This window comes from Ornithorhynchus anatinus, chromosome 18, assembly GCF_004115215.2.
Source record: "Ornithorhynchus anatinus isolate Pmale09 chromosome 18, mOrnAna1.pri.v4, whole genome shotgun sequence".
NCBI lineage: Eukaryota > Metazoa > Chordata > Mammalia > Monotremata > Ornithorhynchidae > Ornithorhynchus > Ornithorhynchus anatinus.
The window spans coordinates 43,998,629-44,011,799 of NC_041745.1; the positions used below are offsets into that span (position 1 = coordinate 43,998,629).

The 13,171-nt window shown below is 55.0% G+C and overlaps 1 protein-coding gene across 1 annotated transcript in view; it reads left to right on the top strand.

Moving 5' to 3' along the window:
- The first annotated feature begins 983 nt into the window (after positions 1 to 983).
- PLPP3 (phospholipid phosphatase 3) overlaps positions 984 to 13,171 on the top strand; it is a 36,364-nt gene continuing 24,176 nt past the window's right edge. The window contains exon 1 of the mRNA XM_029046496.1: positions 984 to 1,281. Within this exon, the coding sequence (XP_028902329.1) occupies positions 1,119 to 1,281 (163 nt within the window). The 5' untranslated portion in view covers positions 984 to 1,118. The remainder of the gene's footprint in view (positions 1,282 to 13,171) is intronic.

Genomic DNA, 13,171 nt, shown 5'->3' on the forward strand with positions numbered 1-13,171 from the left:
ACAACAGCACAGCTCAGTGGGAAGAGCACGGGTTTGGGAGTCATGGGTTCGAATCCCGGCTCCACCACTTGTCAGCTGTGTGACTTTGGGCCAGTCACTTCACTTCTCTGTGCCTCAGTTACCGCATCTGTAAAATGGGGGTGAAGGCTATGAGCCCCACGTGGGACCTGATTACCTTGCATCCCCACTAGTGCTTAGAACAGTGCTTGACACATAGTAGGCGCTTAACAAATACTTTATTGAAGCAGCGGGGCTCAGTGGAAAGAGTCCAGGCTTGGGAGTAGGGGGTCTTGGGTTCGAATCCCCCCTCTGCCACCTGTCAGCTGTGACCTGGGGCGAGTCTGGGCCTCAGTTCCCTCATCTGTCAAATGGGGGACGACGACGGTGAGCCCCACGTAGGACAACCTGATGACCTTGTATCTCCCCCAGCGCTTAGCACAGTGCTTGGCCCCGAGTAAGCACTTAACCAATACCAACATTATTATTATTAGCCTCGGGTCGGGTCGGGGTCCCCTGGGACCCCCCAGGCTTGACCCGCCCCCCCAGGCTCGACCCCCAGGTCCTCCCGGCCGGGCTCAGCTAAGGTCAGGACCGTCCAGCCGGGACGGGGCGAGGAGCCTGGGCCCCTCCCTTCTCCCTGCTGTCCCCCACCCTGGACGACCCCCGACCCCCCACCCGTTGTCCCGGAGCCCGGTTGCTTGGGGAAGACCCTCCCTACCTCCCCAGGACCCGCGGCCGGTCCTGCCCCGCTGGTCCGAGCCGAGCGGGCGGGGCCGGGGGCGGGACCGGGGTCTGGGGGCGGGATGGGGAGGGGGGCCGGGGGCGGGGGGCGGGCCCAGGACGCTTTTAAGGGGACGGAAAAGCCGTCCTTGCTCGGCAGAGCGGCGAAGTCCAGTGCTTGGCGACCCCGGGGCCGGAGCGCCCGTCGAGCTAGAGACCCCCCCTCCCCTGTCCCCCCGCCCCCCCAAATCTCACCGAGCTGCCCCCAGGCCGGGCAGAACCCCCCCCCCCATACACACACACACACACACACACACACACACACACACCCTCCTTGCACCCTGACACCTGGAGCTGCCCCCGGGCATCTGGCTCTGCTCGCCCCCCGGCCCGGCACCATGCAGAGCTATAAGTACGACAAAGCCATCGTGCCGGACACCAAGAGCGGAGGAGGAGGAGGAGGCCGAGGAGGAGGAGGAGGGCCGGGAGGACCGTCCCCCGGCCGGCCGGGCAGCCGCAGGATCCTGCTGGCCTGCGTCGACCTCCTCTGCCTCTTTTTAGGTGAGCCGAGGGCCAGCGGGGCCGGTCCTGGGGGGAGGGGACCGTCCCTCTGCCATCGGGGGGGGGGGGATGGGGGTGCGGGGGACCCGGGACCAGCCCGAAAAAGTGGGACTCGCCCCTTGTCGAGGGGGGCGGACCGGGAGGGGGCTTGGGGTTCGGGGGGAGAGGCCCCACACGCCGTGGGGAGGTGGATACACACACGCACACAGCATACAGGGAGAGCTACTTTCTCGAAACACAACTTCAATCTCGTGCGCCCTCAAGCACTCCTCTTTCTCTCTCACTCACACTCGCACACACAACACAGCTCCGCTCTCGATACACTTCTTTAATCTCGTACACGCTCAGAACACCCCATCGCCCCCCCCCCCGCACACACACACACACACACACACACAAAACTGCATTCTTGATTGACATCTTCAATCTTGCACACGCTCAAAACACCCTATCGCCCCCCCCCACACGCGCACACACACACACACACGCAACTGCATTCTTGTTCACCTCTTTAAGCTTATACACGCTCGAAACACCCCATCGCACCCCACACGCGCACACACACACACACACACGCAACTGCATTCTTGATTGACATCTTCAATCTTGTACACGCTAAAACCCCCCCATCGCTCCCCACATACACACACACACACACGCAACCGCATTCTTGATTGACATCTTCAATCTGGTACACGCTCAAAAACCCCCATCGCCCCCCACATACACACACACACACACACGCAACTGCATTCTTGATTGACATCTTCATTCTTGTACACGCTCAAACACCCCATCGCCCCCCACATGCACACATACACAAACACACACACACGCGACTGCATTCTTGATTCACATCTTCAATCTTGTACACTCTCACGCTACCTCCCCCCCCCACAACACAACTCTTATGTCTCACACAAAATACATGCACACTCTCACAGACTTACTTTCTCCACCCTTGGTTTCTCATCCAGCTCATCTTATACTCGCCTCACTAGTTTTTCAACTCCTCGAGAGCAGAAATCGTGTCTACTACTCTCCCTAGCGCTCAGTTCAGCGGTCTGCCAGCCACAGGGTAGACTGTAAGCTCCACTCGGGCAGGGATCCTGTCTACTAACTCCACAGTCCTCTCCCAAGCGCTCTGCCACCCAGTAGACTGTAAACTACTCGTGGGCAGGGATCGGGTCTTCTCTCTCTTCCTCTCCCATACGCTCAGCACAGTGCTCTATGCACAGTAAGCTCTCATTAAAGACCACCGATTGATTTATCAGTGATCCGTCCTGAGCACTTATTGTGTGCACTGCAAAGTCCTAAGCCCTGGGGCGATTAAACAGAAATGAGACCCCATTCTCCATCCCAGGGGCTACAATTAATTCAGTCCTATTTATTGAGCTATTCCGGTGTGCAGAGCACTGTACTGAGCGCTTGAAAGAGTACGATGCAATAATACCCCAGCTCTAACAGGGAGGCAGTCAGGCAGAAATGATTTTGGAACAGTGTAGTGTTTTAGTACACTGATTGCGACATAGTAAATGCTTAACACACACCACAGTTATTTAACAGTGGGAGTGGGGGGAAAACATAAGGATATTGCAATAGTGTGCTCTTTATTAAGTGCTTACTGGGCGCAGAGCACTGTAATGAGCGCTTGGGAAAATACAATCGAGTAAGTAGGGGTGATCTCTGCCCTCCAGGAGCTTACCATCTACTGTGTGCAGAGCACTGTACTGAGTGTTTGAGAGATGACAATAGAGTTAGTAGAGTTAGTAGACATGGTTCCTGCCTTCAAGGAGCTTATAGTGTGGGTAGACTACTGTACTGAGCGCTGGATCCCTGCCCTCAAGGGGGAGGCAGGGAGAGCTGTAAGAGGAAGAGGGAGCCATTTAATGTACAGATCTAAAAGAATCCCTGAGGTTCAGTGTTGGGAGCACTTGAGTGTCAAGGCTGGGGCAGGCCAGGGTGGGGGGCTGGGAGTTACTCGACGTCCACGGGCTGGTGCCTGAACAGGGTGTGGGGGGTCTCTCTGAGGCATTTCTGCGGGGGGGGGGATGGGGTGGGACAGGGGCAGGGCCCGGGTTAAGGGGTATAGGGGTGGAACTGCTAAACCAGAACTGAGGAAGGGAGGGGAGACTGAGAGATCTCCGTGTTGTGCTGGGTAAGTGGAGCTCACTGCATCAGCCTCCCCACGGACCTCCCTGCCTCCTGTCTCCCCCGACTCCAGTCCGTTCATCACTCTGCTGCCCCGATCATTTATCTACAAAAACGTTCAGGCTGCGTCTCCCCACTCAACAACGTCCAGTAATAATAATAATGTTGGTATTTGTTAAGCGCTTACTATGTGCCGAGCACTGTTCTAAGCGCTGGGGTAGACATAGGGGAATCAGGTTGTCCCACGTGGGGCTCACAGTCTTAATCCCCATTTTACAGATGAGGGAACTGAGGCACAGAGAAGTTAAGTGACTTGCCCACAGTCACACAGCCGACAAGTGGCAGAGCTGGGATTCGAACTCATGAGCCCTGACTCCAAAGCCCGTGCTCTTTCCACTGAGCCCTGCTGCTCCTCAGCCATGCTGCTCCTCAATCCAGTCCAGTGGTTGTCCACCCACGTCCTCGTCAGACAGAAACTCCTCACCATTGGCTTTAAAGCCCTCAATCACCTTGCCCCCTTTTACCTCACTTTGCTACTCTCCTACCATACCCCAGCCCACACACTTCTCTTCTCTAATGCCAACCTTCTCACCGTACCTCCATCTCATCTATGCCTACCTCTCGCCCACGTTCTGCCTCTGGCCTCCAATGTCCTCCCTCCTCATAGCCGACAATGACTCTCCCCTCCCTCCATAGGCCTTTTTGAAGGCCCACCTCCTCCAAGAAGCCTTCCCTGACCAAACCCTCCTTTCCTCTTCTCCCATGCCCTTCAGCATCATGCAGACTTGCTTCCTTTATTCATCCCCCCCCAGCCCCACACCACTTATGTCCATATCTGTACTTTATTTATTTACGTTAATGTCTGTGTCCTCCTCTAGACTGTAAACTCATTGTGGGTAAGGAATGTGTCTATTTATTATTATATCATACTCTCTCAAGCGCTTAATACAGTGCTCTGCACACATTAAGCACTCAATTGATTGACTGTCTGACTCCTCTTATGGTGGTTGGGGGAGGGGGGAATCGCCTTCCCGCCTGTCAGACCCTCCCCACTCTGCTAATCCCTTCGGCACTCAAGAATCAGTCAGTCAGTGGTATTTAATCAGTGGCATTTATTGAACGCTTACTGTTGCAGAGCACTGCAGTGAGTATTTGGGAGAGTACAACACCACAAAAGTGGTAGCTGTGTTGTCTGCCCACAACGAATTTACAGTCTAGTTTATTGAGTGCGTATCACGCACTGTACTGAGCGGTAATGCTCTGCACTGTTCTACCAGTGCTGTGTCTCTGTAGCCCAGGGGTCACCTCAGCCCAACCCCTGAACCCCAAGAGGCAGCCTAGCACAGAGAACCCGGGGATTGGGTTTCTAGCCCGGCTCTGCCACAGGCCAGCTGTGTGACCTCGGATGAGACACTCAACCACTCTGTGCCCCCAATTTCCTCCTCTTAGCATAAAATCAATGAATCAATGGTATATACTGAACGCTGAGTAGGTGCAGAGCACTGTACTCAGTGCTTGGGAGAGTGTGAAATGAGTTGGGAAGTGTGGTCCTTGCCTGCAAGAAGCTTGTGATCTTACAAGAGGAGGTAGATGTTTCAAATAAATTTCGGGGAAGGGAAGTAAATTTAAGAGCAGGGGGGCCGGCCCCTCCCTGCCTTCACCCTCCCATTCCCCGCCGTGGTGTGTCAGCCCAGGGTCGGCCTGGCACGGCGACTGATCTGATTATCGCCTATCTAGCCCAGGGCTTAGCACGCAGTAAGCGCTTAATCAATACCATCAAATAATAACAGGGTGAGGAGGGGTTCGGGCTCGCCTGGGGGGCACCAACCCAGCCCTGGGAGGAGAGTGGTGGCCCGCCCTCTTCCCATTGGTGGGCACGGGAGACCCCCTGGCCATGGGAGAGTTAATCATAATATTTATTATTGTTATGGATTAGAACCCATGTCCCCTGACTAGCAAGCCTGTGCTATTTCCACTAAGCCATACAGCTTCTCTAGAAAGTTGCCGCAGTCCCAAATAGTCTGGGAAGATTTCCAATGTGTGGAGGCCAATCCCCGACCCTCTTTCCCTGACCCCCTTTTCACCTCCACTCCCCACCCCCGAAAGCAGAGAAAACCCCACCACCCCTCCGAGGGACGACCAGTGAGTTGAACGGAAGCCCCGCTGGGTTGGGTAACCCAGTGGGGAAATTTCCCCAGATGGACAGATGGTCAACGTCACCTCCAGTTCTGCCCCAAGACCCCTCAGAGGCTAGAGCACAGGCCTGGGAGTCAGAAAGTCATGGGTTCTAATCCCAGATCTGCCACTTGTCTGCCGGGTGGCCTGGGGCAAGTCGCTTCACTTCTCTGGACCTCAGTTACCTCACCTGTCAAATGGGGAGTAAGACTGTGAGTCCTATATGGGACAAGGATTGGGTCCAACCTGATTTGCTTGTATCCACCCCAGAGCTTAGTACAGTGCCTGACACATAGTAAGCGCTTAACAAATACCGTAGTTGATATTGATTTGAGAGTTGCCGTCACTTCTTCTATTGTCATGGGTTCTGCTGTTATCGTTGTTGTCTCTTCTGCTGCTAATTGTTCCTCCTGCTGTTGGTTTGTTTTTTCAGTAGTATTTGTTATTCATTCAATCGTATGTATTGAGCACTTACTGTGTGCAGAGCACTGTACCTAGCCCTTGGAAAGTACAGTACAGCAATAAAGAGAGACAATCCCTGCCCACAGTGGATTTTCAGTCTAGAGGATAAGCACTTGCTAAGCACTTACTAGGTGCCAATTATTGTACGAAGCACTGGAGTAGGTATAATCAGGTTGGACACAGTCCCTGTCCCACATGGGGCTCACTGTCTTAATCCCCATTTTACAGGTGAGTTAACTGAGGCCCAGAGAAGTGAAGTGACTTGCCCCAGGTCACCCACCAGGCGAGTGGTGGAGCCCGGGTCTTTCTAACTCTCAGGCCCAGGCTCTAGGCCCCAGTTCACTCTGCCGTCTTCATTGGCTCCTGCTGCTGCCATTCCTTGCTTCCAGCAGCAGCCGCTCAGCCCCACCGTGAGATTCCTTACCAGTTTTCTCCCCCTCCCGCCACCTCCCACCCCCGGGAAGCCAGCGGCCTTGAGCAGAGCCTCAAGCAGAGCCTTCCTGGTTGAGCGGGAAATCTGAGCCAGCCGAGCGGGAACGGGAGGGAGGAAGCAGGGAGTGGGCCGTGCTCGGTCTTTAATTGGCAACTTTGCTCAGGAAAAATCCCCGAGAGCCTCCGCCTTCCGGGAGAAAAATGATTTCCCCTTTGCCCCTCCCCATCCTTTCCCTTTCCCCTCTCCCCCCCGCCGCCCCCAGCCCGTAACTCTAAAACCCACACACCCACCGCAGTCTGAATACGCTTCTCCTCGACTCGCATTTTGCTTAAGACTGTCAGCCCGATTTAATTTTTCTGGAGTTTATTGATCATGTGGCCTGGATTACGGGCCACTAATATAGTAAGAAGGGAGACGTAGCTATCTGTTTATTTTCCCACAGGAGCGTAGGTCTGTATGGAAAGCTCCATCTCTTAGGATCTGGAAAAAATAAAGCAGTCCAATGTGCTATATAAAACGTCTGTAAGTGGAAACAGAGGGGTTGCAGAGACTCCCCTGACTCCTCCCTGCAGCTCCTTATAACAATAATAATAATAATAGTAATAACTGTTATAGTGTTTGTTAAACGCTTACTATACGTCAAGGACTGTTCTAAGCACTGGGGTAGATATATGATAATTGGGCCGGACACAGTCCCTGTCCCACACAGGGCTCACAGACTAAGTAGGAGGAAGAGCAGGTTCTGACTCCTGTTGTACAGATGAGGAAACGGAGGCACGGAGAAGTGAAGTGACTTGTCCAAGGTCACCACGGCTGAGAAGTGGCAGAGCTGGGATCGGAACCCACATCCTTGGACTTCCAGGCCGGGGTTCTTTCCACTAGGCCATGTTTCTTCTTTTTCTCCTCTTTCCTACTGCTCCTCATGGACCTCACTGTCTGTCTCCCCCAGTGAGATGATAAACTTCCTGAGGGCAGGGATAGTGTCCGTCTCTTCTGCCGTTCTTGTCCAAGTGCTCAGTTCAGCGCTCTGCACAGAGCAGACTCTAAATTCCTTGAGGACAGGGATTGCGAATATCAACTCTATTGTATTCTCCCAAAAGCTCAGTACTAATCCCGGCTCTACCACTTGTCTGCTGTGTGGCTTTGGGCGAGTCACTTAACTTCTCTTTGCCTCAGTGACCTCATCTGTAAAATGGGGGTTAAGTCTGTGAGCCCCACATGGGACACCCTGATTACCTTGTATCTATCCAGCGCATAGAACAGTGCTTAGCACATAGTAAGCGCTTAACAAATACCATTGATGTTGTTGTGTTGTTACAGTTTTCTGCACACAGTAGACCGGAATCTCTTTACCTACTACATTATACTTAGTCAAGTCCTCTCTGGACACTGGTGCTCAAGATGTTGCCCCGAGCAGCAGCGTGGGCCTAGGGAAAAGACCGCAGGCTTGGGACGCAGAAGACCTGGGTTCGAAACCCCGCTTCTCTATGGGCCTTCTGTGTGACTTCAGGCAGGTCATTTCCTCAGGTTCCTCTTCTGTAAACTGGGGACGAAGTACGTTCTTCCCCCGTTTTACAACCGAGAGGTTTTGTGGGACAGGAACTGTGTCCCATCTGATTGTTGACTCCAGGTGCTTAGAGAGCTTACAGATACCACAACTTGTATTTTTAGGTGGTTAGTACAGCACTCGGCACAAAGGTGCTCAATAATCGCTACAGATTGATGACCTTGGGCTTCCTCTCAACGACGCGGTAGCAGTAGGGGTATTAACTGATCACCCATGGGGTGTCGTGCACTGAACTGAGCGCTCGGGAAGTACAAAAGAACCAAGTGGTGCGTCCCATGCCCTGTGAGGAGTTTCCACTGTTCTGCTCACAGCTGTGCGTGAGACTCCAAGGAATGGGTGGCGGGGGCGACCGGGGGTGCTGGGGGAGGGGGTTCTGCTTGTTTCTGGGTCGTTGCTGTGGGAGTACCTTTACAGAGAAAATCCAGTTCTTAACCCGGAGAAAACTCTGGGAAGTTGCAAGTGAGGGGAGGGTACATTTAGGGGTCTTGAGACCCCAGCCCACCAGGTCAGTGATTGGGATCTGCAGTTGGTTACTGCTCTGTGAAAAAACTGCAGTGCCACCCTCCACCCACTTTTCTTTGTTAAAATTGGCAGATGGGCACGAGATGCGTGGCACAGTCAATGACCTCCAGGGGCCGTTGCTTGAATCCACCCTGTCTACTGTGTGTCAGGCCCTGTGCCGAGCCCTCGGGAGGCGTTTCGGACATCGTCCCCATCCCTCATGGGGCTCCCGGGCAAGGAGGGGGTGGAGTCTGGAGTCCCGAGCTCTGTGGCCCCGGAGAGCCTTGACAACTAGCCCAGGATCACCTGGGAAGCCTGGGCAAGAACTGCCATCGGACCCGGGGGCTCCCGGCCCTTCGGCCCCCCGGCCCGGCCCCCAGGATGCGTATGTCTGGGGACGGAGGAACCCTAGGTGGGGAAGACTAACTTCCCGTGATCTGGTGCTCTCACCCCCCTTCTCGCTGACCCAGACTCTGGTCCTGATTGGGCCAGTCGGGGTGGCAGAGGGGGTGATCTGATTATCCTGGGTCCGCTCCAGAGCTTAGCACAATGCTTGGCACCTGGTAAGCGCTCCCCGAATCCCATGACAATGATTACTGTTAGGGGGGTCAGGGGGTCACGGCAGTCAGTTGTGGCAGGGAGATGGCAGCGGGGGCAGGTGGAGAGGGGGCCTTGGGAGCTGGAAGTCCACCCGGGCAGGGACTGGGAGAACCACGGCGGTTTTGACCACGGGGCGGCAATCATTGTTAGCTCTGTCTGAGCCCTGGTGCCCAGGCGTCCGGCTCACGGAGGTTCCCAAGTGTTTGGAGGAGGCCCCTTTGGGTGGGCTTCCCTGCAGGTGCTGGGTAAGCTGGGTGGCCCGACCTGCCAACCCCGCCCCCATATACGCAGACACAGGCACACATGTATATCCTTGTAGTTCCATGCTGTGTTGGCGTGTGGGCTGTTCATTTTATCATCCATCAATCATCGGTATGAGCTGAGCACCGACTGCGTAACCAGAACCTTCCTGAGGAGTTGGCACCGTACTGGATGCCAACTTGGTAACCAGCACCGTACTCAGCAACCGACTGACTGAGCAACGGGCACCGTACCAGATACCTCCCGAGCGGCCGGCCTAGTACTGAGCAGTCGGCACCGTACTGGATGCCAACTGAGTGACTGACGTCATAGTGATCAAGCAGCACTGTACTGGTTGCCATCTGAGTCGTAGGGAGCAGTTGGGTGCCAGCCGGATGTACTGGATGCCGACTGAGTGGCCCGTACTCTACTGCACGACCTGGACTGTACCGGATGCCGACTGAGTGGCCGGTGCTCTGCTGAACAACTAGCACTGTACTGGATGCCAACTGAATGACTGGCACTGTACTGAACAACTGGTACTATACCGGACACCGACTGAGTGACTAACACTGTACTGAGTGCCGACTGAGCATCAGACACTGAATGAGTAAGCGGCCCTGTACTGAGCACCGAATGAGTGACCGGAGCCATAGCAAATGCCCAAGAGAGTACCGAGTGTAAGCTGGCTGGGGATGGGGAATGTGTCTGTTATATTGTTATCTCGTACTCTCCCAAGTGCTTAATATTATACTCCAAACACAGTAAGTGCTCAGTAAATACGATTGACTGCTGCCCTTGAGGAGCTCCCAGTCTAATGGAGGGAAGCAGGCGGACAGGCAGGACTGCCGCGCGGTGAAGCCGCAGGAAGAAGAAGTTTGGAGAGGCTCCGATTCAGCAGGGCTGATGGAACCTGCAAAACAAACTGTATGACTGATGGGCTGGCGGCTCGTTCGTGCCCGCAGCGGCCCGGACCAACTCCACAGCTCAACGGAAACAGGAAATCCGGGCAGTGCTCCCACTGAGGAGCAGGGAACACGGGGATGACCTCCTCCCATTTCCCCATCAGGCTTTCGCCTCTACAGTCACCCCCAACTCTCACTGCATCCCTGGGAGGCAGGAGGGGCAGCTCACTGGGGGATGACAGATATCAGAGGCCTAGAGAGGTCAAGCCACTTGCCTGAGGTCACACAGCAGTCCGGGTGAGAGACAGAGAGAGCAAAAACCAGAACCTGGGTCTCCTGACACCCGGCTCCTCAGTTCTGGGAGCATTTCTGCTCTCCCACCGGGCACAGGATGGGGGTTAGTGTGGAGTAGAGGCCGGGGAGAGTTTTTAGGGAAATGTTAATTTTCATTTTTCCGATTCCCAGCCTCTCTTCTCTGTCACTCTCCGCCAGGCGCTGCCCCCATCTCCTTCCCTCTAGAGAGGGAAGTGATGCTGGGGAGATAGATGGATGGGAACTGGGGGAGCCCTAGTACCCGGTCAAGATATGCTCTGGGAGTCATGGGGGGAGGTGGCAGGGGGAGCTGTGGGACAGTGGGGGATAGTTGCTACCATTTTCCGGCAGGGTGGGCCGGGCAGCCGATTTGGTTTCCTGGTGGGATGAAGGGGCGTCACCATGGGCCAGGGTTCTTTTTGCCCCTTTGTTCCATTTGGATGCTTTGGGAGGCCCCGGTGGCCAGTTCCCACCCTTCCCCCACCGGCCAGCCCGGAGAGTCTCCGACTGTCCAGCTGCGGCCGATGTCTCCCTCTGCGGGTATCGCTCTGCTCCGGAGCAGCTCCTGACCCGGTGGGGGCTGGGGGGTACAGATCGGCTTGGGGGGTACCGCTCTTGTTACCTGCTGAATGTTGACTCTGCACTGAGCACCTAGCCGGGCTCTAGGTGGACCCGAGGCTAGCTGCGGCCCTGTCGGGGAAGCCTCGTTACCCAAATCCCAGGGGGCATTAGCCCAGAGCTCTGCTCAGTGGATTCATTCTTTCATTCATTCAACAGTATGTACTGGATGCCATCCGGGGACAAGGCACCGTGCTGAGCATCTTCTGCGGGTAGAATGCTATGCTGGACACTCTAAACGCCTTCCACTCAGCAGTCCACCAAACCATGTCCTGTCCCACCTCCAAAGCCACCTCCTTCTCTGAGACCTAGTGGAGAGAACACGGGACTGGGAGTCAGGAGGACCTAGGTTCTGATCCCAGATCCACCACTTGTTTCCTGTGTGACCTTGGCAAAGTCACTTCACTTCTTTGGGCCTCAGCGACCTCATCTGTAAAATGGGAATTAAGACTGTGAGCCCTATGTGGAACAGAGACTGTGTCCAACCGGATTTGCTTGTATCTGCCCCAGCGCTTAGGACAGTGCTTGATGTTTAGCGAGAGTTTAACAGATGCCATTATTATTATTATTATTTATTGTTACAACCGGGCCACCGCATCCCATCAACCACCTTAGAACTACCGGCTGTGTTTCCACTTTCTCGTGGTCCGGTTTATTTAACGGATCTGGGCTTTGTCATTCACATCTCTGCTGGTGGTTACCACTGCATTTGTTGCGTCCCCTTGCATTCAGTCGATCAGTTGTATTTACTGAGCGCTGACTGTATTTACAGCCCGCTAGGCTATAAGCTCACTGTGGGCAGAGGGTGTGTCTGTTATAGTGCTCTAATGTACTCTCCCAAACGCTCAGTACAGTGCTCTACACACAGTAAGCGCTCAATAAATATGACTGACCGTGAATACAACAGAGTTGGGAGACACGCTCCCTGCCCACGGCAAGCTTACAGTCAGATGTTTCCCGAGAGCAGAGACGTTTATATCTCTGTGTGGTTCCTAAGCACCTGAAACTCTGCCTACAGGAGGCTGTTAGTACAGCACTCTGTCCCCAATGGGCACCCAACATGGCACTGTGCCCCCCAGCAGGCATTCATCACAATGCCCTGCCCTCAGTGGACATCTAGTAAAGCTCTGTGCCCCCATTGGGCATCTGGAGCAGAGTTCTGTCCCCAGCGAGTTTCCAGCATGGCATTCTTCCCCCGGCCAAGGCCTTGGGTGATGTTGATTCTGTCAGAATTTGCCCGTGGGAGCTGCTGGGTGAGTGGCCATTTGGCGATGAGGTTCAGGTTGCAACTTCCACCCCTGTGGCGGGTCGGCAACTCGTTCCGCGGCCGTGATCGGGACTGTGTCCGATTCGATCGAGCCAGCCAAGAAACAGCCGTGTGTGTGTGCGTGCGTGCACATGCTTTGGTTCTCAATGCTCTTGGGATTGGAAGCCACACCTCTCCATGCTAATGGGGGCGGGGGGCTCTTCATTGAAGCTGCCCGCTGCCCACCCGGTGGGCTTTGTTTAAGGGCAGTGTCCATAGCAACCCGGCGGACAGCCAGGAACCCTCCAGAGCCAAGGCCGCCTTGAGTCCGACCGGGTGGGGGAGGGGTCGGCGGGGTCCCTGGGATTCCAGCCCGTCCCTCCCCAGGGCCGGTCGAGGGGCCCCGGGGAGACGCCACCGTGCCAGGGCTGTGGGGGCCCACCGGGTAGCACCGGGCCAGAGATTAAAGCCACCTGGTGTCGGTGGGAGTGGTGGGCGTACTCTAGAAAGGATGTGGGGGTCTCTTGCTGAGGTCAGGAAATCAATCGTTCATATTTATTGAGCACTTACTAGGTGCAGAGCACTGTACTAAGCAGTTAATCAACCAATCGTATTTATTGAGTGCTTACTGTGTGCAGAGCACTATACTAAGTCCTTGGGAGAGTCAGTATAACAACATA